The 26174-nt window shown below is 36.8% G+C and overlaps 1 protein-coding gene across 1 annotated transcript in view; it reads left to right on the top strand.

Moving 5' to 3' along the window:
• Positions 1-16972, top strand: part of st6galnac5a (ST6 (alpha-N-acetyl-neuraminyl-2,3-beta-galactosyl-1,3)-N-acetylgalactosaminide alpha-2,6-sialyltransferase 5a) — a 79376-nt gene extending 62404 nt beyond the window's left edge. Inside the window, exons 4-5 of the mRNA XM_067454291.1 lie at positions 14092-14199; positions 15969-16972. Of these exons, the coding sequence (XP_067310392.1) occupies positions 14092-14199; positions 15969-16215 (355 nt within the window). The 3' untranslated portion in view covers positions 16216-16972. The remainder of the gene's footprint in view (positions 1-14091; positions 14200-15968) is intronic.
• The last annotated feature ends 9202 nt before the right edge of the window (positions 16973-26174 follow it).

Here is a 26174-nt window from a genome sequence, read left to right as displayed (position 1 = left end):
GGAAGAACTACATTTATTAATATACAAAAAATCTCAAAGTGCTACAGACTTAAAACAATCAACAAAACATTTTAAAAAATAAAATGGAAAAAATAAGAAGTTATATATGAAATACTTAAAATGCAATAAATGTAATCAGTTGTTAGGGTTAGGCTGTTACCCATAATTGTACAAAAACAAAACCAACTGCAAACAATAAAACGTTACAATTCTAAATATAGCCCAAATGTGGCCCACATGGAACCCTCAAATAAACAATAATGGGCAACCTAACTGGGCCCCACAACTTTATTCAAGATGGGGCCCACATTCTGCCCATCAAACTGCCCACCCTGAGCCCATGCCCAGTTGACGCCCATGTAGCCCAGCTAAACCCCATGTGGGGCCAACATGGACATGTTGGCTGGGATGTCATTCTAATGCTCTCACCAGTGAATGTCTTTTCATGTGGGTTTAAAGAAAACTCTTCTTTTTACAGAGTGTAGTTCTTCTTAAAACTCTTTGGGGGCTTGTTAGTAAAAATGCAAATATTACCCCTGATGAACTGGCTTAGAATTATCAGGGAGTGTTTTGTAGCTTCTGTCCCTTATTACCACAGCAGTCGTATTGCAAACGTCAAAGTGTGTCTTTCTTTCATCTTGTATCTGTTTCTTTGGTGTTATTCTCCAAAGTGGCAAATGAAAAGAGACGACAAAAGATTGCTGTGAGAATCATACCAACCATGCTCAACAGAAACCTGCTACTGTTAGATGTCAGACTTGGACTGGAGAAGGATGGCTGCTGTCGCTTTATTTGTTTGATCAGTGTTTTCCCATGTTTGTTTGCATAGAGAATTTCAAAGAGCTGGTCTATCAAAAGTTCCTTCCAGAAACAGAAAGTAAGAAACTGCTTCTGTCTTAAAATGCAAAAATTGCATTAATCACAAAGAATAACCAGGGATTCTTAAGATCCAAAAAACCAACGCAAAACAAAAAACATGCAACATTATTAATATTCAATGAGCCATGCTTTCACCACAGAAGGCTTTTCATCTGGGGCTTTCCACTTCAAGGAATATTTTGATAATTAATGTAAAAGAGTTCTTGCCAAAGGTGTTTACAAAGACTTGTTTTAAAGATCTTTCAGTCTTTTTAGAATTTAATAATTGATTGGCCCTACCCATATATTACACACCAATACTAATTATAACAAACATTTAGTTAAAAAAAAATGTATTCACTAGTTCGTTTTTTGTCATAAAGTAATGTTACGCTGACCAAATGATGACTAACTGACGTCGTCGTCACAACGTACTGTGTTTGCTGGGTACTCGTTTTGCTCCGCTCCGTTATTCATGCCGGAGCAGCCGTGTGCATATGTTCCTTTCGGTTAGATAGAATTAGTGATATATACTTCCAGAGGTCATAGATCCTCTGCTTACCCTTACGAAAGGAAATATATATTTACCAATATATAATTTTGAAATATATTATAATATATTGTAAATACATGGAATAATATATTGATGGTATTATACAATATATTATATATTCTTGTAATATATTGCAAAATATAGAAATGATTGCCACTTTCATATATTGCAATATATTGGAGAATATATACCATCGATCACAATATTCTTCTGAATAGAATCGAAAATTATGTTGGCGTTAGTGGAACTGCTTTGGCATGGTTTAAATCGTACTTATCTGACCGTTATCAGTTTGTAGCAGTAAATGAAGAGATGTCACACCAATCACAAGTTCAGTATGGGGTACCGCAAGGCTCAGTGTTAGGACCGTTGCTCTTCACCCTGTATATGCTACCACTGGGAGATATCATTAGGAAACATGGCGTTAGTTTTCATTCTTATGCTGACGATACTCAGCTCTATATTTCCTCACGCCCTGACGAAACCTGCCAATTCAGAAGATTAACGGAATGCATAGCTGATATAAAAAATTGGATGAATAGTAATTTCCTGCAACTTAATTCAGGTAAAACTGAATTTTTAATTATTGGACAGAAAAGCTCCACAAGTAGTAACCGAGAATACTGTCTAACACTTGATGAATGCTCTGTCAAGCCCTCGTCGTCAGTGAGGAACCTGGGTGTGCTCTTTGATACCAATCTTTCATTTGAAAGCCACGTTTCTAGCATCTGTAAAACCGCATTCTATCATCTTAAAAATATATCTAAATTACGGCACATGCTTTCAATGCAAAATGCTGAACAGTTAGTGCATGCGTTCATGAGCTCAAGGCTAGATTATTGTAATGCTCTACTGGGTGGTTGCCCTGCTCGCTTAATAAACAAACTCCAGCTAGTCCAAAATGCAGCAGCTAGAGTTCTTACTAGAACCAGGAAGTATGATCATATTAGTCCAGTTCTGTCAACATTGCACTGGCTCCCTATTAAACATCGCATACATTTTAAAATCTTGCTTACTACTTACAAAGCACTAAATAGTTTAGCTCCCCGGTACTTAAGCGAGCTTTTAACACATTATACTTCATCACGTCTATTGCGGTCTCAAAACTCTGGCCAGTTGATAATACATAGAATATCTAAATCAACTGCAGGCGGTCGATCATTTTCCTATTTAGCTCCTAAATTGTGGAATAGTCTTCCTAGCATTGTTCGGGAGGCAGACACACTCTGTCAGTTTAAATCTAGACTAAAAACACATCTCTTTACTATGGCATACACATAGAACATTTTTAACTTTCATTATTCAAATCAGTTGACTGATTGTTAGGCTGCATTAACTATGTCAGCCGGAACCGGGAACACTTCCCATAACACCTGATGTAACACCTGTAACCTGTGTCATTTCCATTCATTGGACTCAGGTCCTGCTTCTTTTTTTGCACTGTATATTCAGTCATGTTAACTGTACATTCAGTAACTGAATAAGTAGTGCATGAAACACTGTCAGAGTATTTTACTACAGTGTTACATCTGCATTGCAGAAGAATGCACACGCAAGAACCATCAATCAGTTCCAATTTTGCAGATCTGTTAGGGGGACTTTTTTGTACATTATAATATGAAATCTATATATGTGAATTCTGAAGTTATATATATATATATATATATATATATATATATATATATATATATATATATATATATACTGTATATAACTACAATATATTGTCCATTCTTTCCTCCTCAATGACGTCTTTCATCATATTGCTGCCTTTTTACAAAAGCAATAAGCCACACTAGTCGTGTTGTGGACACCCGTTACCCGCGGTAAAATCACTTTAATGCATGGCGTCTCATGGCTTATTGCTTTATTAAAGAATCATAGGGCCCTGCGAGCCTCAATATTCTCAGTCCTTCTAAAGATGTTCTTTCAGTTAGACCCCAAGACTTCTTTTAAAGTAATTCGGGTTGATGGTGCTATAATTCATGCATTGTAGGTCATGTAAATAGTCATGCAGGAACACTTGGCAGTTGGGCCGCAGTGCCTTTGCTCTCTGGCCTGGCAGTGACAGACAGCCCTGTGGCACAAACACAGACCAATGTTCTGGCATTTTGTTTTTTTACGACTTAGCAGTTCGTTTGTCTCTTCTTCTGTTGTTTTCTCCTGCATCTGGTCAAATTGGCTTCAAACCAACCCTGCTCTGGAGAATACGGTCTGTCAGAATGTGTTCACAGGGGTTATGAAACGTAAGCTAAGTGATTTGTTTCCATGATATCTGGACACCACTTGCCGGATATTGAATGTTGAATTTAACGTTTGGTAGTGTTATGTTTTGTGGCGTTATTATGTTTTATAGTAACTTTAATGGCTAAAATACAAACTCACTCTTAAATTATTTGGCTATTGAAATGCAGAGGCTGTCGTCATCCTCTCTGTCGCCTTGAATTTATGATCAGTCTCTTGTAATACTGTACCACACACATTTCTGTAAGTGCTCTTCATGTGCTGAACATTGTCAGATATCATCATCCTCTAATCAAAGACTCTGTGGTGTAATGACGTGTGCATTCCAAAAATAATTTGTTTCTTCTGAAGAATCATTGAAAGAAACTAGCACACAAAGAGTACTGTATTAATTTATTGATTTCATTTAACCCTCAAATGACACAATACGATAGTGTTTTTGGAGGCATCTTTATCTTTGGATATTTTGCTGAGATTATAATCTAAATGAACTCACCGCCCTCTAACTGAGAGTTATACCTATTTTTTTTTTTTTTTAAATAATAAGTCAAACAACATCTATTTGCACTTCAAGTATGGCTGAAAATGCATGTCCATTACAGATAAAGATTTTCATTTTTATTAATTATTCCACCTCCATAATTATGTTGAACATAAGGGGACATGTTATTGTAATGTCTAGTGTGTTGGCTCTCTTGTATGTTTATGTGTCATGTTCTTATGTTATGTTCATTGTCGTGTTTCCTGTTGTCACGTGATGCCCTCATGTGAACATGTCATGTGCTTCCCTTTTATTAATGTAGTTTCTCAAGTCATTTCTGTCATCGGTTCATTGTCTTAATTGTTCACACATGTGTGTCTTGTTATTCATTAGACTCTGTATTTAATCCCTCATGTTTGCCACGCATCTTGATTGTTTTCTGTAACTGCTGCATGGTCATGGTCAGTTTTTTTTTTTTTTTTGCTCATGTTTGCTCATGTTTGGATTGAAATAAACATGCACTTGCGTTATATCAACTGGACTCATTACAGTTATATAGTTTTGTTGTGGCCATGACCATATCGGCAGTGTCAAAAATCGCATACTCTGTTGAGTAGGTATTGTTTTTTAAAGTAGAATTACTTCACAACCGCTAAAAATGTATGTTCTAGTATGAATGTAATCTGGATGTACTACATATGCCATGGCCTCATGTGATAGTAAAGTGTCCGTCATATGCACACTTCAGAATCTTGCCATGTTCCATGACTTTCATGAGTTAATTCAATGTTGTGGCCATGAGAAAACTAAGTGAACCGAACATGTCCCCTTCCAGTCACTGTACATAATGCATGAGTCATTTTATATATTTTTTGCTTTTGAGCATTTTGAATGCACTATCCCTTAATGTCTTAATGTAAAATTTGCCAGTACAGCAAGAAATGAAGCATTACCAATCTATCAAATGCAAAAAAGAGTGACCGCACAGCATATTTTCAGCAATTTTTATATCCATGGTAAAAGTAAAATTGCTGTGTGAAGTGGCATAATAACAGCCCATCTGGGGCCGGATTCATAAAAAAGTGTGCAATTCTTGATAAATTATTAAGTTCTCAAATATTTTCTTAAGAACGGAATGAAAATGATTTTTTTAGAAAATGAAAGGTGTTCTTTGGTGTATTTGATTGAAAGGCATTTCCCATTCATTTGGGAAGATAGAAAGGTCTTTTCCATTCATTTGCGCTCCGTCTTTCTTGCGCTTTCTAAAGTGAATGTGTCCTGTATCTGTGTCTGTTGTGCTGTCTCGTTAGTTCTAGCTTGAGTGAGCGTATCATATGCTCTCAAATGATTGATCACTGTTATTTTAGAGTATTTGTCCACATTCATGTTACTAGTAATATGTAATAGTATATGTAGCTAGCTACTGTCATGTTGTAATGCTTAATATTAACAACCCAATAAATTCAAACATCTTACATTGGGTATTTAAGACAGATTGGAGGTTATCCGGTAACACTTTACAATAACAGGACATGAATAAGCATGTATTAATACATGAATTAATAGTTAATTCAACATGAATTCATGATTAGTTCAGATATGAACTAATCATGAACAAATGAGGCGCTATCCTTAATTAAGACATGAGTCATAATGATTCGTGCATGAATACAGCAGCATTAACTACATGTTAGTACATGTTTGGTAAGTAATGCATTAATTAACAAGTATGGGTAAACTAAATCAAACAGGCTCTCTAAGAAGGAATGACAAATATTTTGACTTTGAAATACATTTTCAAATGAATTATTGTCATAATTTAAACCCTTTTATCAGAAGCTTCATCATAAATATTACAGAAAACAAAGATTAGTTTTTCATTACTTTCACTGATCATCTAAATCTGCTATATTTAATCTCAAAAGGTCTGTCTGTTTTGTGATCTCTTTCTTATCAAACTAAACCTACTGTGACTTATAACAGTTTCTGAGGAATCAGTCCCCAAAAAATAACCAGACAGGAAACAAGCAGTTATGTCCGGAAGTGAAGGAACGTCTGCTGGTATCCGTACAGTTCTCTCTCCACCCAGACATTGGCCATGATGATTCGGTACCTCCGTTCTCTTAACTGGGCTGAATACTAGTTATACTAGTTACATGTGTATTTTATAGTAAGTTTATGATAAATCATGAGCGAGCTGAATTTGGAAAGTAGTTAATAGTGAATTAATCATGAAGTCATGACACAATGACGCATTAACAAACTATGAGTTGATGTTAGTGTATGGTTAGTAAATAATGAATTAATCATGATGTGCCCCCTCAAGTAAAGTCATGACATAGTCATACATTAACAAGCCATGAGTTGATGTTAGTGTATGTTTAGTTAATAATGAATTAATCATGATGTGCCCCCTCAAGTAAAGTCATGACATAGTCATACATTAACAAGCCATGAGTTGATGTTAGTGTTTGATTAGTTAACCGTGAGTTAGTAATGATGTGCCCCCTGAAGTAAAGTCATGACACTATGATGCACTAATTATTCATTAATTACAAAATGAATTAACATATACACAAAGAAACCTTATTCCTTTTCACCCCTGGTACAAAAAAAATATATATATATACAAAGTATTTGCAGGCTAGTTATTTTATTTATATAATTAAACTTATATGGACTTAAAATAAAGCCCAAACATACCTGTAAAGACACACACAAGGCACGTTTACATGTAAAGCAGAGCACATCCACCGGCTAATGCTAATCGAATCATAAACATTTAAACAATTATAAAATACAGTTAATTACTGTACACACCTCCAGAAATATCCCAATAAAACAATCATACAAACATCTCTTAAATTATTATTTCGGTTTACCAAAGCAGTCGACATTATTATTTGATAAAATGCCAGCATTACCGAAGGAACACAACTAACACGCTAGGAGCACCGAGAGCGCCACTAATGAATGTCCAACCAGAAACAAACCCTACATACTGTAGTTCCGGGAAGAAAACTATAGCTAAAAAAGACTAAATGTAATTGAACTGTAAAAATCAGAAAACAGTTTATATATCAACTGAAAATTATTAGTGGTAGTTATTAGTCTATTTTCCACGTTTGATTAGACAAATCTGTGAAATTGATGGCTAAATAATCATGTTATTTGTCACAAAGCTGCAGATGGCAGATTTTAATACAGTTTACAGTTTAAATTATGACAGTATTAAATCACATGTTTAATTAAAAGTCAGAGTACTTCTTATTTATTTTAAGGAACCTGTTTGATTTAGTATACCCATACATGTTAATTAATGCATTAATTACCAAACATGTACTAACATGTAATTAATGCTGCTGTATTCATGCATGAATCATTATGACTCATGTCTTAATTAAGGATAGCTCCTCATTTGTTCATGATTAGTTCATATCTTAACTAATCATGAGTTCATGTTGAATTAACTATTAATTCATATATTAATACATGCTTATTCATGTCCTGTTATTGTAAAGTGTTACCGGTTATCCTAACTTTAAAAAGTTATTTTTCTAAGTTATTGTTATGGACTAAGTTATTAGTCCATGAGAGTATCCAGAGGAAGAGGTTAGCTAGGAAGAAATGGGACAGTGAGAGGATGGAGGAAAGTAGACAGGAATATAGGGTGATGCAGCGTGAGGTGGCAAAGGCCAAACAGAAAGCGTATGAGGACATGTATGCAATGTTAGATAGTAAGGAAGGTGAGAGGGATGTGTTTTGGTTAGCGAGGCGGAGGGATGGAGATGGAAAGGATGTGCAGCAGGTTAGAGTGATTAAAGATAGAGTTGGAAATGTTTTGACAGGAGGGTGAGGGAAAGATGGAAGGAGTACTTTGAGGAACTGATGAATGAGGAAAATGACAGGGAGAGAAGAGTTATAGAGGCAAATATTGTTGACCAGGAAGTGGAAAGTATTAGAAAGGGTGAAGTTAGGAGAGCTTTGAAGAGGATGAAGAGAGGAAAGGCAGTTGGTCCTGATGACATACCAGTGGAAGTTTGGAAATGTCTAAGAGAAATGGCATTAGAGTTTTTAACCAGGTTGTTCATTGAGGTTTTAGAGAGTAAGAGGATGCCCGAGGAATGGAGGAGAAGTGTGTTGGTGCCGATTTTTAAGAACAAGGGAGATGTGCAGAGTTGTGGAAACTACAGAGGTATTAAGCTGATGAGCCATACAATGAAGTTGTGGGAAAGAGTAGTGGAAGCAAGGTTAAGGGGAGAAGTGGACATTTGTGAGCAGCAGTATGGTTAAAAGCCAAGAAAGAGCACTACAGATGCATTATTTGCTCTGAGAATGTTAATGGAGAAGTATAGAGAGGGTCAGAAAGAGCTGCATTGTGTCTTTGTAGATTTAGAGAAAGCACATGAAAGAGTGCCAAGAGAGGAGCTGTGGTATTGTATGAGGAGGTCTGGAGTGCCAGAGAAGTAATATATGAGTGGTACAGGATATGTATGAGAGCAGTAGGACAGTGGTAAGATGTGCCGTAGGTGAGACAGAGGACTTCACGGTGAAGGTGGGACTGCATCAAGGATCGGCTCTGAGCCCCTTCTTGTTCACGGTGGTGATGGACAGGCTGACAGATGAGGTCAGACAGGAATCTCCATGGACTATGATGTTTGCAGATGACATTGTGATCTGTAGTGAGAGGAGGGAGCAGGTGGAGGTTTGCTCTGGAGAGAAGAGGACTGAAGATTAGTTGCAGCAAGAGCAAGACAGTATTCTACATGTGTGTGAATGAGAGGGAACCAAGTGGAACAGGGAGGTTACAGGGAGAAGAGGTAAAGAAGGTGCAGGATTTTAAGTACTTAGGGTCAACAGTCCAGAGCAATGGGGAGTGTGGAAAAGAGGTGAAGAAGCATGTGCAGTCAGGTTGGAATGGGTGGAGAAAAGTGTCAGGTCTGTTGTGTGATAAAAGTGTACCAGCAAGAATGAAAGGAAAGGTGTACAGGACAGTAGTGAGACCAGCGATGTTGTATGGTTTGGAGACAGTTGCTCTGAGGAAAAGACAGGAGGAAGAGCAATGGGGTAGAAGAGCTGAAGATGTTGAGGTACTCTTTAGGAGTGACGAGGATGGATAGGATCAGGAATGAGTACATCAGAGGGACAGCACATGTGAGATGTTTTGGAGACAAAGTTAGAGAGGCCAGGTTGAGATGGTTTGGACATGTTCAGAGGAGGGAGAGTGAATATATCGGTCAAAGGATGCTGAGGTTAGAGCTGCCAGACAGGAGGTCAAGAGGAAGACCAAAGAGGAGGTTTATGGATGTAGTGAAGGAGGACATGAAGGCAGTCGGTCTGAGAGAAGAGGATACAGAGGATAGGAATAGATGGAGGCAGATGATTCACTGTGGCGACCCCTGAAGGGAACAGCAGAAAGAAAGAAAGAAAGAAAGAAAGAAAGAAAGAAAGAAAGAAAGAAAGAAAGAAAGATGGTTATTTTACTATGATTTTTGGGAATACAAAATAATCTTATTTTTTTAAGTTAGAAAATAAGAAGAAATTACCATTTAAAGGGTTAGTTCACCCAAAAATGAAAATGATTTAATTAATTACTCACCCTCATGTCGTTCGACACCCGTAAGACCTTCGTTCATCTTCAGAACACAAATGAAGATATTTTTGAAAGCTGATGGCTGAGAAAGGCTTCAGAAAGGCCTCCATTGGCATTCAGTACATTCCCACTGACCCACTCACAAAACCCATAAAGGCACTAAAGACGTCATTACAAAATCCATCTCACTACAGTGGCTGTACAATAATTTTACAAAAAATAGTTATCGTGCGCACAAAAATTAAAATAACGACTTTATCCACCAAGGTATTGACGTGAAAATGAATATGACGCAGCTCCGCCGGTCAAATACATGACCCAGAAGAGGAGGAGCGCCGCTATCGTGTGAGTTCATGTCCGAGACCTACACGGAAGACAATAACTTGGTGGATAAAGTCATTATTTTGAAAAAAAAAATTCAGCATAAAAACAATTCTCGTTGCTTGGTAAAATTATTGTACAGCCACTGTAGTGAGATGGACTTTGTATCGATGTGTTTAGTGCCTTTTATGGGTCTTGTGAGTGGGAATGTACTGAATGCCAATGGAGGCCTTTCTGAAGCCTTTCTCAGCCATCAGCTTTCAAAAAAAAATCTTCATTTGTGTTCCGAAGAGGAACGAAGGTGTTACGGGTGTCCAACAACATGAGGGTGAGTAATTAATTAAATAATTTTAATTTTGGGGTGAACTAACCCTTTAATTCTTTCCCCGTGAAGTGTTTTACAAATAAAGTTGCCAGCAGCATTTTGTATAGTTTTCACAAAAATGACCAGAATATTCAGTTTTAATCAACACTTGGGGGCAAATTTCATAAAAAATAAATAAAATAAAAACCCTTTTTGAGAAATTCACATTTTTGTCCAATATTAGGCCTATATCTAGACTGGATTCAGAATCATGATCAAAACATAGATGGATTAAATTGAGTCCATCGGCACCCCCAAAGCTTCACAGTCCTTTTGATTATATACTGTTTAATGCATTATTTTATATATGCAGATGATTAATTATATCACTTGTTTCTGCTTCTTCTTCGCCTGTGTGATCAGGAGATTCAGTACTTTATCAGAAATAGCCATCGTGCCCCTGTACATTCTATAACTGAAAACACAGAAAACCGGTAAGTTCCGTTAATGGCAGGGAAAGAGTTATGAAATTTTTTTTTTTATGTTTTGTGCATCGAATTTATCTGATATTCATTATGACCAAAACAATTAGTTATGTTGGCTGAGTGGCATTCCAAGTGTGCTGATATAACAGTGTTTCATTTGTCTGTGTTTGTGCATTTCAGGCAGACTGTTAAAGTTCCCCGGTTATGCTTTTCAGATATTTCCTTTCATGTAGTGTGTACTATATCAGTTTGTGAATGTAAAAGGTCTGCGAAGTACAAAACAAAACAAATCTAAATGTATGATAAATGGAGTAATTGTCTCCTAAAATAAAGAACCATCAGTAATTACAGTTTTGCTTCCTGCATGAACCAATTTGCATAATGCAGTCTATGATCTTCACTGGCTGCTTATTACTTCTACTTTGACCCACCCTCAAACACTGTCATTGTAACTGAGGTCTAAAAGAGTTCGGTCCATGTTATCGACATGTCAAGGGGACACAATTTCTGCAATGCAAAAAGGGTGAGGACTCGCACTTGAATTAATATGGAAATTCAGATATGGTAAGCAACAAGCGATAGACCAATCACAACAGACCATTTGACCAATCAGAGCAGAGTAGGCTTACAGAAAGGAGTTTAGAGAGACTTAATCATTTATTGAACCATTTCAGACGCTGCAAAGAATAGGAAAATAAGTGATTCTGCAATGTATATTATGAGAAAATAAAGGTTTTTTTTTTTAAAACCTGTTTTTACATTTGAACATATTACCCAACCCCATCGCATCCCTAAACCTACCCATTTGTGTGTTATATAATAAAAAACACAGGATATAAAAGGCAAATACAACTGTATGCAAAATTTATACAAAAAGTACAAATATTCCAAGTGTTCTGAGGCCAAACGATTGATTTGTGTGAAGAAAATCCCCAAAAGCGATCAGTGTCTCCAACCGCCGAAGATCAGGCAAAATTAATTTCAAAAATTGCCGCCTGAAGAAACATTGTCAGATTTCATAGTGAAATTGCATTGCTCTCGTATTTCTTGTGACCAATTGCATCATTACGTCAACATTAATTGTAAAACGTCATTGGCTCTTGTGTGTCTCATGCCCGATTGTGTCATGCTCAAGAGTCATTTGAATGAGATAGGAATGTGATTAAAACATTGAGATCAACTCTGTTCTTTACATGAAGATACAGTATGACTTTAGAAACCTTGGAATGCAACATGCAATAGTGAATCCCTTAACACTGTTTTGGTCAGTTTTTGCAATAAAAACCTGTGACTCTACTTTTATTTGCCTGTTACATGTTTTATATTGTTGAGAAGTAGGAAGGTTTAGGGTAGGAGTTGGGTTAGTTGCCCCAAAATATTAAAGTAGCCTATAAATATTCATAAAATCATGTCTACTTTTACAAATCATGTCTACTTTTACAAATGTAAAGGATTAAATGCGTCTTGATCTGACACATTAGGAAAACAATTGAAATGGATGGAGTACCCTGCTTGAAAAAAAATGGCGTTAAAAAGTGACGCAGACGGGTCCTGACCAAGCGTTAATATATGATCAGTTGGGAGTGAGAACATGTTGGTCCTGCAGATTTCAGTTCCAAACCTGCTCCAACACACCTGTCTGTAATTATCAAGCAGCCCTGAACACCATCCCTGCGTCCCAATTCACATACAAACCATACTAAATAGTATTCGAAAATAGAAGTATGTCCCAAATTGTAGTATGTTGAAAAGTGTCTTCCAAACATTCCCGGATGGTTTACTATTTCCGGTCCGAATTCGAAGTGCAGATCGATGCGCACTCTAACGGCTGATATTGCCCACAACCCATTGCGAGTTGGACGAGGATTCGATTAGAACTGCAAACGTGGATAAAAAACGTTAACATTTCCAAACATGACGGATGTGCGAGTCCGACAGTAAAGTAGAGAAGTTAAGATAAAGGGGTTTGAGTGACCAACTATCAGTATTTAACCTGAAAAAAAGATATTTATTATTCAGTGTTGTCCACATTATATTTCACCTGCAGCAGCATTGTGAACTTTTGTAATGACACGTTTGGCCATTAACTTTTAAATGCTTCATTATATTTCAACTTTTAACACATGAGGAGATTCTCTGCATTAAAGACTGACAAATGGCAGATCAACGTGCAGCTACATTTCTCTCCGATACGGTAGAAGATTAATCTGAATGTGGAGGATTTGGACAGTGACGAATCTGACGAGGATTGACAGGACGGTTAAACGGTGACGGGATGCACATAACTAAGCGACAGAGTCCGTTAAAGATGGTGAAGTAGTATGTCCCGAAGCTTGCATTTTTCTGCTACACACTCAAAAGTATACTTTTTCTTCACACAAAAAAGTACTTACTTTTAGGACGTAGTATAAGTAGGCGAATAAGGGACACAGCACATGATTTGCTGGTTCAGGTGTGGAGCTAAAATCTGCAGGGTGGTATAGCCCTCCAGGACCAGGGTTGGAAAGGGTTGGTCTAGTGCATGTTTACCTATAAACTATGAAATATCAGTGTAGTGGAACTCAAAAAAACATGTCCCGAGTGAACCAGTGTTAAGGAGCCATTTGCATTTTAAAATGTGAGAGGCATGCTAGTGAAATTAAATAATAATGATTTTTTTTAAAAAGTCTAGAGACACACTTTTAAAAATTTAATTTTGTTTATCTCGAGTGCTATGTTTTTGGAATGGTATATCATGCGGAAAAACAAAACAAAAGGAAAGCATTGCAGTGGAATGCAAAGTCATGTTCCGTGAGAAGAGACCATAACAGTGCAGAGGTTATAGTTTAGATGTTGATTAATTCCATTGTATATTCCAGCACGTGCACAAGAGATTATTTACATTGAGTCTGCCAGACAGCGGATGCTCTGTTGTCTGAGGTAATTTAACAGTAATCAGAGGCTTCTAATCAATCACGTCCGGGCTTTTGTTCACTAATGCTGTTTGTTTTCCTTTATTAATGTGTTATTTGTCAAAGATTCACCAGGGCTTTCATGTCAGACGGCAGGCTGGCAGAACTGATGAACAGTGGATGATAACGTTCAGTTGTAGAAATGATCCTGACAGCTGGACGGCACTCTAAACGCAACAAATTCTGTTTGCGTGTGCGGAATTTCTAATGGAAATGTCTTCTAAATGTTAACTACAGCACACCTCACAGTTTGGTATTCAATGTATTGTTTTCAGCAGGCTCTCTCTGTTTCTCTTTTCAGGAGAATCTCTAACTCGTGGTTAAGCACAGGCTGGTTCACGATGACCATTGCCTTAGAGCTTTGTGACAGAATCAATGTTTATGGCATGGTGCCTCCAGATTTCTGTAGGTAAGTCAGATTTCAATGCATTGTTTTTCGGCATATGGTGTGGTCCAAAATCTGAGACCACTTGTGAAAATGTTTTTCTGATTTAACATATACATAATTAACTGATTTAACGTTCAAAAGTTTGGAGTCTGTAAAATTTCTCAAGTCTCACATGCTTATCAAGCCGGCATGTATTTGATTAAAAATAAAACTATAAACTATAAAATATCATGAAATATTATAAAATTGAAAATAACTGTTTTATTTTTTAATATATCTTAAATGTAACATATGTGTCACATATGTCTAATATGCTCAATAAACATGTATTTATTTATTATTATTATCAATGTTGAAAACCGTTGTGCGGCTTCATATTTCTTTTTTTTTTTGATTAAATAGAAAGTGTAACAATGCAAAATGCAACTTTTTTTTAAAGAAAGAAAGAAAGTCTTACTGGCCACAGCCCTTTAAAAAGAACATCTGACCATTTATTAAAATAAATGTATAATATTAACGTCACAAACTTGTTTATTTTATTACTGACCTAGAAATGATAATGCATGATATTAAATTATATCTGATAAGCTGATATTTACGTTCACATTACAGTTAAAAATGATACAAGAGCATATTTTAAAATTCTATACTGAATTTAGGCATCGCAACTTTGTAATGTACAGTATACTGTATATTAATTTTGAGATTTGCTTATCGTTATCTTGCTCATTATCTTACTCTAAAGCTGATAGAGCTTTTATTTCAATAGTATGGAAGCTGTTTTGACTTTTATTCTTGATATCAACAATTAAATCCTCACTACTTGAAATTATAATTCTTGATATCATGAATTGATTTTTTGATAACAGGATTATATTTACCACTGTTATTAACTTATTAGTGTTTTTAAAGATAAACTTTTAGAACTAGTTGATGTCACGTGCAGTCTAAATGTAATAATATGAAAAATGAGCATAAACAATTATTCAATATATTATTGGCTTATACGATAAATAAATAAATAAAAATCACTCAAATGAGTTGAAAACTGATATGTTATCAATGTATAATGCATCCCTATTAGAAACTAAGCAACTAAGCCTTTTTCCCGTCATAATGCTACATTGTTTAGTGTTTCAAAATCCATGTTTAAATTAAATTGTGAATCGCAGACTTTCAATGTGGTCAAAGATCAGATTTTTCGGTAACACTTTATTTTAGGGTTCTTATTTTTTAACTAGTTGCTTATTAGCTTTTTATATTACTAATATATTGGCTGTTTATATAAAGCACATATTAATGCCTTATTCTGCATGACTTTATTCTACATCCCTTAATTCAACCCAACACCTGAAATTAAATGCTATACAAACTACCTAACTAACAATTAATAAACAGTAAATTAGTGTTTAATAAGTCATAGTTTAGTAAATATATGTTCCCCATACTGAAGTGTTACCGATCTTTCTCTATATTTGTTATTGATTGATTTTCTCCCTGCATAGTCTGTAATATTGTCACTGCAGTCGCTGCTGTGTACCAGAGCTATGGGAAAAATAACACAGAGCCGAAAATGAAATGATTCATTGTGATTCCCCGCTGAGGCATGACCTTTCCCCCCAGCCATTTTGCAACCTTAATGTATTACATAAAATCAATTTATTCCCCTTAAAGCAAGCTATTCTCTGAACCAAATCAGGTTAATTGCCTTCTAGCTCAGGATTAATTTGGGAATCGAGAAAATGTAATGACACGGTCCCCATTTTAATCTCTGCTCTTATTGTGTACAGGGAGTCTCAGCGCCTCTCTGTCCCATATCACTATTACGAACCCACGGGTCCGGACGAGTGTGCCATGTACATCTCCCACGAGCGAGGCCGTCGAGGCAGCCACCATCGCTTCATCACAGAGAAGCGGGTGTTTGCTAACTGGGCTCGGACATTCAACATTCATTTCTACCAGCCGGACTGGAGCCCTCCGCCGTTGCCGAGAAATAACACGCCAACCACAGCGTTTTCACTGTCGCGGAAGACGTGACTCTTACCGGAGCCTTCAAAAGATCTCAAACTGCCTCAAACGGATCACTGGCTAATCCCTGTTGCCATGTGGACGGAGCTTTACGTGTTGGACTGACTAGGAGAGCACGCTCTGGGAGGATGGCCATTCATGGAGAACTGATGCTTAAACCTATTCTTTTGCACATTTATTGTTTTTTAGGCGTGAAAAGCCCTACAGCAATCTATACACATATTTATATTTCAGAAATCCTCCTCAGCAACTAACTGAGTATCATTGGGAGTTCATATACTTTAAGCGAAATCAACGAACGAGCGTGTGTGTTGTAATTTCTAACAAAATCAGGCCAAAATCAAGTTCGTTTGGGGTTTTGAAACAGCTTGCCAAAGCAAACTTTCCGGAAGAGTTTGCTTCGGCTGGTAAACAGCGTTGTACTTCCATTGGTCCTTGGTGATTACATAATAGGTAGGTTTGGCTCTGAGGCCTTCTTTTACGTGAAAATGTTTTCTAGTTCATTGTTCCTGTTCAGTCCATTAAGGTCAGACGTCTGTGAATGAAAACTGCTTTAGTAGAAAATGAAGTTGTACTTCTGATGAAACTAGACAGTGACCGATTTTCATGTTTAATAAAACAAAGCTGCTTGATTTTGAGCAATCTATATTGTATAAAATGATTGTATAAAGGACATGATTCTACTAGAGTGTCGAATTGCAGAGCTTGTATGTAATGTATCCATATCAGATGTGTTTCTTATGCTTTATTTAAAAAAAAAATGCTTGCTGCTTTCTCATTTGTTGTGTGCTCATTTTGTCATTGAGAGAAAAGCGTGCAGCACATATTTACATATTCATCTAACTGCCACTCTCAGCAGTGCGAGCGGCATCGGATGTCCGATAACAGTATATCATTGCTCACAAATATCACACCCCTAAGCGAAAACGAAAATGAACTTTGCCGTGAGTATATCGGGCTTTTTATACAGTGTGAAAGAAAAAGGAAAAGGACGGCAGTTCCAACAGCTTTGGAGTGCCGAGGATATGCTTGCAACAAAACGCAACCCATTCTCACTCCCAAGGCATCAAAATCCGAAGCGTGTGCCTTCCACGTCACAATGAATCTGCTAAAGGTGCTCCTAGGTGTCATTTTTCGATGCGCTGGGTGATCCATAGCCTGACAAGCCAGACCCACATGTTTGGTCTGGAAACTCACCATAGACAGGGCTTAATCCGAGGGGCGGGATAAACGGTTGTCTTTCAAACTCCCTCTGCACGCGATAGGATAGCGCTACCACCAACCAGAGCAACGAAGGTTAAACAGAGCTTGTTGATAGATTAAACATTCGCCGTATCCGGTCAGCAAAACACCGAACACATCTTCCCTTTTTAAGAATGACTTCAGTGCCGTTCTTTGTTCTTTTCTCAGAGAAAAGCTTAACTTCAAGTCTTCCAGAATCGCGGCCAAAGCTGATTCGAAAGTCCGCCGCCGTTCGCCAGTTTCTGTGTTTACTAGAAGCGCAAACGCAACTCGGCCGTCGTAATTATGGCCCCGCCCACCGACTATATACACGATGTGATTGGTCCGGCAAGAGTTAGGGGAATACAGCTCAGAAGGGTATTGAGAGTTCCTAGACGACACTTGCGGGTAGATTAAATTTGCTGCCGCTAGGGTGCGTCTAGATTTCTAGGCTAGGTGCTCCATTCATTTCAATGAGAAACCTTTGGCATCATACACAGACGTACTGGGTATGGCAATGTTATCGTCATTATGAAATTTCATTGGTTTATGATTTTGGCATTATGCCATGAGTGTGATTCTCAATTTAATCAGCAAGCATCATTTTATTTACATTTATTTTATTTACGCTATTTAGACACGTTTTAACTTGGAATGCAACATGAGTTAATAGTTTTATACTGTTTTTGGTCAGGTTTTGCATTAAATACCTGTGACTGTACATTTATTTGCTTGTTATGTGTTTTATATTGTTTAGATGTGGGTTGTATTAGGGTAGAAGTTGGGTTAGTTGCTCCAGAATATAAAAGAAGCCTTTCAATATTAATAAAATCATGTCTGCTTTTACAAATACAAAGAATTAATGCATCTGTGTATGACGCCAAAGGTTTCTCATTGAAGTGAATGGAGCACCCAGCGCATCGAAAAATGACACTTAGGGGGACCTTTAGCATCTTCATTGTGACGGGACGCGTCTTCAAGGGAAGGCACTTGACCATGCTTCGGATTTTAACGCCTTGGGAGTGAGAATGGCTTGCAAAATGTGTGCTAAATATAAAAGTAATTTTCCTTTTACAATTCAATGAGATAAGAAAACTAGATTTAATCCAGTTGCAATTGATTTGACTGTGATAAGGGACTGGGGGGAGTGGTTTGGGACCTTTTTTGATCAATTTTGATTATGGTGACATTTTTATTTTTAAATTTGGAAAAAGGTGAAATGATAAGCAATTCATAATGAGACCATGAATGTGTACTATGGGGCCATTTACACAACAGGATTTTCAAAGGGAAAACTTTTTTTGTGTGTTTTGGCCTTTCATTTACCCAACAATGGGGTTTTGGGGGCCTGAAAAAGCAAACTTTTGAAAACGGGTTTCAAAGTTTGTGTTTTTAGAACAATACCATTACCGTCTTTCGATTTTGTGACAGCAGTGACATCATGTGCATGTGTAGGCTATTATGGGTTCAGTCTACAGATGTGTAGTGTTTCTTTACAAAGTTACATTGCCATCTACTGGCCTGGCATGAATAATACATGCAGAGTTTTTCGTTGTTTTCAGGGATTCCTGAAAACAGGAATTGTTTTGACGTTGTTGTCGTCTGTACAAGAAACTTCAAAAACGCAAAGGAAAAACTTTTGACATTTTCAAAATGTAGTGTAAGTACCTAAGAAAGTACATTTTGATTCATGTAGTCTTTAAAGCAAGACACTCAAGGTGAATATGTATAATATAATATATTATAATATTTTTTCATGCACTAACTCTCCACTTCAGTAGCACTTACATACATCTAACGTTACAGTTTTCCCCCCATATTCGGAATGTTTTTGCACAGGGGTTTGTTCATTTATCATTTTCAGCATTTTAGTTTTTTGACAGTATTTTCTGATTTATGTCTTTATGTCTGATTTATGCCTGATTTATGTGTCAAAAAGAGAAATCCAAAATCCCCACTGTAAAACCCTTTAAAATGTCAATAAAACGAAACAAGTATTTTGAAACTTAGGAAGATGGGAAACTTAAATTAGGCTTTATCATATGTTCAGATTTCTGTTCTGAAAATGTAATAAATTAGTACATATTTAATTAGATAATTTGCATATTAAATATTTATATATATATATATATATATATATATATATATATATATATATATATATATATATATATATATATATATATATATATATATATATATATATATATATATATATATGAGATCTGGTGTTTGTGGGGGCCATTTTAGTACAGTGAACTAATTGTCATGTTCAGAAAAAGAATTTGAAATGATTCGAGCTTTGTGACATTGTGCAATATCCTGCTGGAAGTAGCCATCAGAGGATGGTGGTCATAAAGGAATGGACATGGTCAGAAACAATGCTCAGATAGGCCATGGCATTTAAGCTATGCCCAATTGGCACTAAGGGGCCCAAAGTGTGCCAAGAAAACATCTCCCACACCATTACACCACCACAACCAGCCTGCACAGTGGTAACAAGGCATGATGGATCCATGTTCTCATTCTGTTTACGCCAAATTCTGGCTCTACCATCTGAATGTCTCAACAGAAATTGAGACTCATCAGACAGGCAACATTTTTCCAGTCTTCAACTGTCCAACTTTGGTGAGCTTGTGCAAATTGTAGCCTCTTTTTGCTATTTTTAGTGTAGATGAGTGTAGCCGGTGGGGTCTTCTGCTGTTGTAGCCCATCCACCTCAAGGTTGTGTATGTTTTGGCTTCACAAATGCTTTGTTCCATACCTCGGTTGTAACGAGTAGTTATTTCAGTCAAAGTTGCTCTTCTATCAGCTTGAATCAGTCGGCCCATTCTCCTCTGACCTCTAGCATCAACAAGGCATTTTCACCCACAGGACTGCCGCATACTGGATGTTTTTCCCTTTTCACACCATTCATTACCATTCTTTGTAAACCCTAGAAATGGTTGTGTGTGAAAATCCCAGTAACTGAGCAGATTATGAAATACTCAGACCGGCCCGTCTGGCACCAACAACCATGCCACGCTCGGAATTGCTTAAATCACCTTTCTTTCTCATTCTGACATTCAGTTAAGAGTTCAGGAGATTGTCTTTACCAGGACCACACCTCTAAATGCATTGAAGCAACTGCCATGTGATTGGTTGATTAGATAATTGCATTAATGAGAATTGCATTATATATATATATATATATATATATATATATATATATATATTACATTTTCAGAACAGAAATCTGAACATACGATAAAGCCTAAGTTAAAACCCAAGTTTCAAAATTCTTGTTTCGTTTTGTTGACATATTAGAGAGGGGATTTTCAGAGGGGATTTTATATTTATGTTTTTGACACATAAATCAGGCATAAATCATAAATCAGACATAAAGACATTAATCAGAAAAATACTGTCAAAAAACAAAAATGCTGAAAATGATAAATGAACAAACTCATTCAGTATATGGGGAAACTGTAACATTTGATGTAAGTAAGTGCGACTGAAGTGTAGAGTAAAAAATAAAACAAAAACTAATTTTGAGAAAACAGCCTTTTCAGACTCAAATAGATAAAGTGCAATAATACAAACTCTTAAACGTGTATTTTAAAGTTTTCCTTTACAATAATCTGAAATGACAAGCTATGAAAAAACTTAAACATAAACATGTTTTTGCCTGTAGTGTCTTGTTTTAAATAATCAACAAATCCAATAATATCCTGTGTATTGACCACTATCTATCTATCTATCTATCTATCTATCTATCTATCTATCTATCTATCTATCTATCTATCTATCTATCTATCTATCTATCTATCTATCTATCTATCTATCTATCTATCTATCTATCTATCTATCTATCTATCTATCTATCTATCTATCTATCTATCTATCTATCTATCTATCTATCTATCTATCTTAAAGGGATAGAAAATGTGATGTTTATCTGCTTACCCCCAGGGCATCCAAGATGTAGGTGACTTTGTTTCTTCGGTAGAACACAAGTTGCAGTCTGTCAGTCGTATAATGCATGTGAATGGTAACAAAATCTATGAGAGTAAAACAAAATAGTAAAAAAAACATGCACAGACAAATCCATATTAAACTGCGGCTCATGACGACACATTGATGTCTTAAGACACAAAACAACCGGTTTGTGCCAGAAACCGAACAGTATATATATATATATATATATATATATATATATATATATATATATATATATATATATTTTATGAAAAGTTTTTTTTTATTATTATTTTTTTTTTTTTACGTCAAATACATCACTTTGTCTAACAGCCTTCTGCGCGTGATCGTTTCCAGTAAGTGAGGTCAGTTATGCAAGTGCTGAACTGAGCTCTCGTGCATATCTCTCCGCCGGTTGGTGATCATGCACAGAAGGCTGTTGTACATAGTGGTGTATTTGAGGTTACATTTTTTTTTTTTTTAAATAAAATATATATATTTTACAAACCGATTGTTTAGTGTCTCAAGACATCAATGTGTCGTTAAAATCCGACAGTTAAAAAAGGGTTTAATATGGATTTGTATTTTACCTAATTTTTTCTTTGAGGTAAAAAAATATATAAATACTGTTGGGTGTCCGATCATTTTGTGTCTTAAAGGTGTCATGAACTGGCTTTTTATCTTTTTTTATACTGTTGTCTGTGGTCAACTAATGACGTTTGTGTGGTTTTTACATTAAAAAAACATCATAACTAATAAGTAATAGGCTATTGGTTTTGAGGCTCTCTCCTGAACGCTGGGTTTTGATGGGCGTGTCACTGAAGACTTGGAAGTAAATGCCCACGGCTAGGATTGGAGACGATTTACATATTTAATGAGCTTCAGCTCCGCTGTCATATATATGCCCCTGTCAATTCACATGGGGGAGAGATTATTTTGAAAGCGGCAACTGCAAAGATTCTCTCGACCACAGGGCTCGTAAACGTCTTTATCAAGTAAACACAATGATTCACACATATGCGCAACAAGATCAAGAATTAATTTCTGCCAATGGGCGTATGTTTTGGTAGCCCGTCTGGAAAACACACAGCCCCCGGACTACTATTACTACATATAAAAAAGAAATTGTGTGTTGCACCATTCCTGTCAAATCCAATATAGAACGCACAACATTGTTTTGTGTCTGCAAATTCAGCACTCAAGGCTTGGCTACAAATGATTCCGCAGCGATGTGCGTATGGTCTTCCCCATGTGAGCTGGAACTTCATTAAAAATAAATGAAGTATCACACATTCCTAATATTATGATCCGAAGGAAGCTTATGCAGTGACTGTGTTCTTCCACAATATCTTGCTATCTTCTTCCACATTGTTATTGCTGCTGGCTAGCGTGATCTGATGAGTCGGTGGGCGGGGTTACTAAATTACACGTTCTGTACACTGTAAAAAAATAAATTAAAAAAAGGCTCCAAATGAAAATTTTCTAGTAACTGATCACATCTAAATTTTTCAGTTGGTCGAATTGAAATTCTGTGAATTGATGCAATTGGAATCACAGAAGTTCAGTTCGGATAACTGAAAAATGTATACGTGATCAGTCACTTTAAAATGTTCAATTGGAGACCTGAAGTTTTTTTTTTTACAGTATAGAGGTGTGTTTTGTCACGCGATGACGTACAGATTGAAGCTCACCATCGTTTTATGGGCCTGGTGTCTATAAAAGCTTTTCTTTGACTAAAGGAAGTTTTCAGCTCTGAAACTTACAGGATAATTTTATATTACCATGACCTTTTATATATCAAAAGCTCAAGGGAAAATTGATTTCTCAATTCAGTGTGTCTTAACGCGCCGCAATGTTTAATATGGATTTGTATGTGCATGTTTTTTTTTTACTCTCATAAATTTTGTTACCATTCACATGCATTATATGACTAACAGACTGCAATGGTTGGAGGTAAAAATCGTCATTTGTCTTAGGAGTATATCTTGGCTGCCCAGGGGGCAGATAAACATCACATTTTCATTTTTGGGTGAACTATCCCTTTAATTCTTCTTAAGATAAGGAAGTTGCACACTGCAGAAACCATTACACAGAAGATAAATGGTGCAAATAATTGTACTTGACTGTGAAATTGATTTTAAATGTTTTAACATGAACAATAAACAATTTGTTTCTGTTTTGATCTAGCGCTCTCACATTTATCATAACTGGAAGATTTAAGATGACTCCAGATGGGCTGCGTAAGTATATGATGCCTTGGTGCCAGGTTTCGGATCCAGTAAAAAGGCATCTTGAAACCCCAGAAGAAATGCAGCAGCATGAAGGCAGAGCATATTAAAATGAAATAGAAACCCAACATGCATTATTTTTCATGGTCAGTGTGAAGAGGCGCGTGTCAGAGGTGTACAGGACGCATACAGGTGTAATTATGCCCGTCACAGCAGCAGGCCACGCATCATTGACCATGACCGAGCTGCGCCTGTCAGTCATGCAAATGTACACACGCGTCGGGACTGCTAAAGCAGCCGTCACATTAATGCGCCCCAGATGACTGACAAGTTGGCATCGCTGTTGAATGCACAAATGTTTGCAGATACACCGCACAGCTATGAGTGATGGGTCAGCCTATTATAGCGTAAATTATTGCAAAAGTGACTGTTCATTGTATAAATGCTGATATAGGCCTGTCCGTCATAAGGGGAAGCACTAGAATCTTGAGATTTATTTCTGTTAGCTGTGGAGGAAATCATGTCGCTTTAAAAAAACAGCAAGCAAGAAAAGTGTCTGCAAGATAAAGTCATTACTACAATAATTAATAGGGCTGTTATCTTAATGGATCAGGACGCAATAAGTCGGTCTATTTAGAAAACAGAGGACTGTTGCAGCTTTAAATGACATTCTGAGTATTGAATATTCTGAGTTCAGAAGCTTCTCCATCAACTTGTTTTTGTTGTTGTTGTTGTTGTTGTTGTTTTGTTTTTTAATGCCAAAGTTATGGAGGATTTAAAACTGGAAACTTGAAGCTATAATGTTAATTCTTTTAATGTGTATCAAATGAGTTGTACAGTTGGTTTAGCCATTTTTTACAGTAAATTTGGTGACCCCCCCCCCCCCCCACACACACACACACACACACACACTTACATGTTTACAGGCAAATTGTTTATATCTTATGGCTATACTATTGATACAGCAAGTATTTTAATGTTTAATGTTAAAGTGTCTAACTATAAATGCCTGTTTACACCAAGGGCCAGATTTATCAACAGCTAGTTCCAGCGCAAACCCTATTTTTGCGTTATAAAACTACTGTCAGGATTTAGTAAAGACATGCAGTGAAAAATTGGACAGGGATATTTTTGCAGCTGACCTTGTTGCATATGCATTTGTAGGAGTTTTCCTTTCAGACGCAAAATTCATGAGAGGGGAGTATTTAAATGAATCATGCAAGGTTACTGAGGCTTGTCGATTTTCTGGTATTTGCGTCATTATTTACCACCCAAAAAAGCATGTCTAAAACCAGACACTAATTTGCACTGCTCTAGGTAGATTGTGTTGGTCATTATGGCAATTATATGCCTTTATTTTGCAATTGTCTGTAGATCACATGCTGAACTTTTTTATTCACATCAGTGCTTTTATGGGATTGTGCTTACGCTAATTTGTTCTGTTTAGTAAATCTGGTCCTAAGAAGGATAACTATAAAGATAACTACACAGATGCTCAGGCAGATTGAAATCTAGGGAATTTGTAGTTCAACACCATGAACTTTTATCATGTTCCTCAAACCATTCCTGATCATTGTGTTCAGTGTAGCAGGGTGCATTATCCTGTTGAAAGAGGACACTTCCACCAGGGAACACCATTGGCATAAAGGGGTTTACCTGGTCTCCAACAATGTTTAGTTAGGTGGCAGCTGTCAAATTTACATTTCAACAGAACATTGCCCAGAGCATTACTCTCCCTCCACCGGCTTGTCATTGTCCCACAGTGCATCCTGCTGCCATCACTTCCCCAGGTAAACGGCACACGTGTACACAGCCATCCACGTGATGTGAAAGAAAACGGGACTCATCGGACCAGGTGACCTTTTTCCACTGCTCCAAGATCTAGTTCAGTCACTCATAAGCCCAATGTAGGTGCTTTCGACAGTGGACTGGGGTTATCATAGCCACTCTAATTAGTTTGCTGCTACTCATACACAGCAGAGTGCAATGCACTGTGTGTTGTGACATATTCCTCACATAAAATCATTACAATTTTGTGACCTGCCACAGTAGACTTTCTGTTGGCTCAGGCCAGACAGGACATTCTTTGTTGCCCTCATGCATCAATGAGCCTTTGGCACCCAAAACCATGTTACCGGTTTGTCCCTCCACAGACCACCTTTGGTAAAATCTCAGCACTGCTGACCTGAAGCAACCCACAAGCCTTGCTGTTTCAGAGATACCCTGACACAGATGCCTTGCCATAACAAGGTGTCCCCTTTCAAAGCTGCTCAGATCTTTATTCCTACCAATTTCTCCTGCATTCAATACACTGATTACGAGAACTGATTGTTGGCTTATTAGAACTGATTGTTTGCTTACCAACTAATCAACTACACTGATCAAAAAAATTAAGGGAACACTTGATGATCACAGTATAATAATAAGTCAATTCAACTTCAGAGATATCAATTAGGAAGCATAAGTGATTGTGAATCAGTTTCAACTGCTTTGGTACAAATGAAAGCGAGAACAAGTGCACTGGAGATACAAAAGCAAGACAACCCCCCAAAAGGGAATGAT

Source organism: Pseudorasbora parva, chromosome 9 (genome assembly GCF_024679245.1).
Source record: "Pseudorasbora parva isolate DD20220531a chromosome 9, ASM2467924v1, whole genome shotgun sequence".
NCBI classification, from domain to species: domain Eukaryota; kingdom Metazoa; phylum Chordata; class Actinopteri; order Cypriniformes; family Gobionidae; genus Pseudorasbora; species Pseudorasbora parva.
This window is presented reverse-complemented; position numbering and strand designations above follow the sequence as displayed.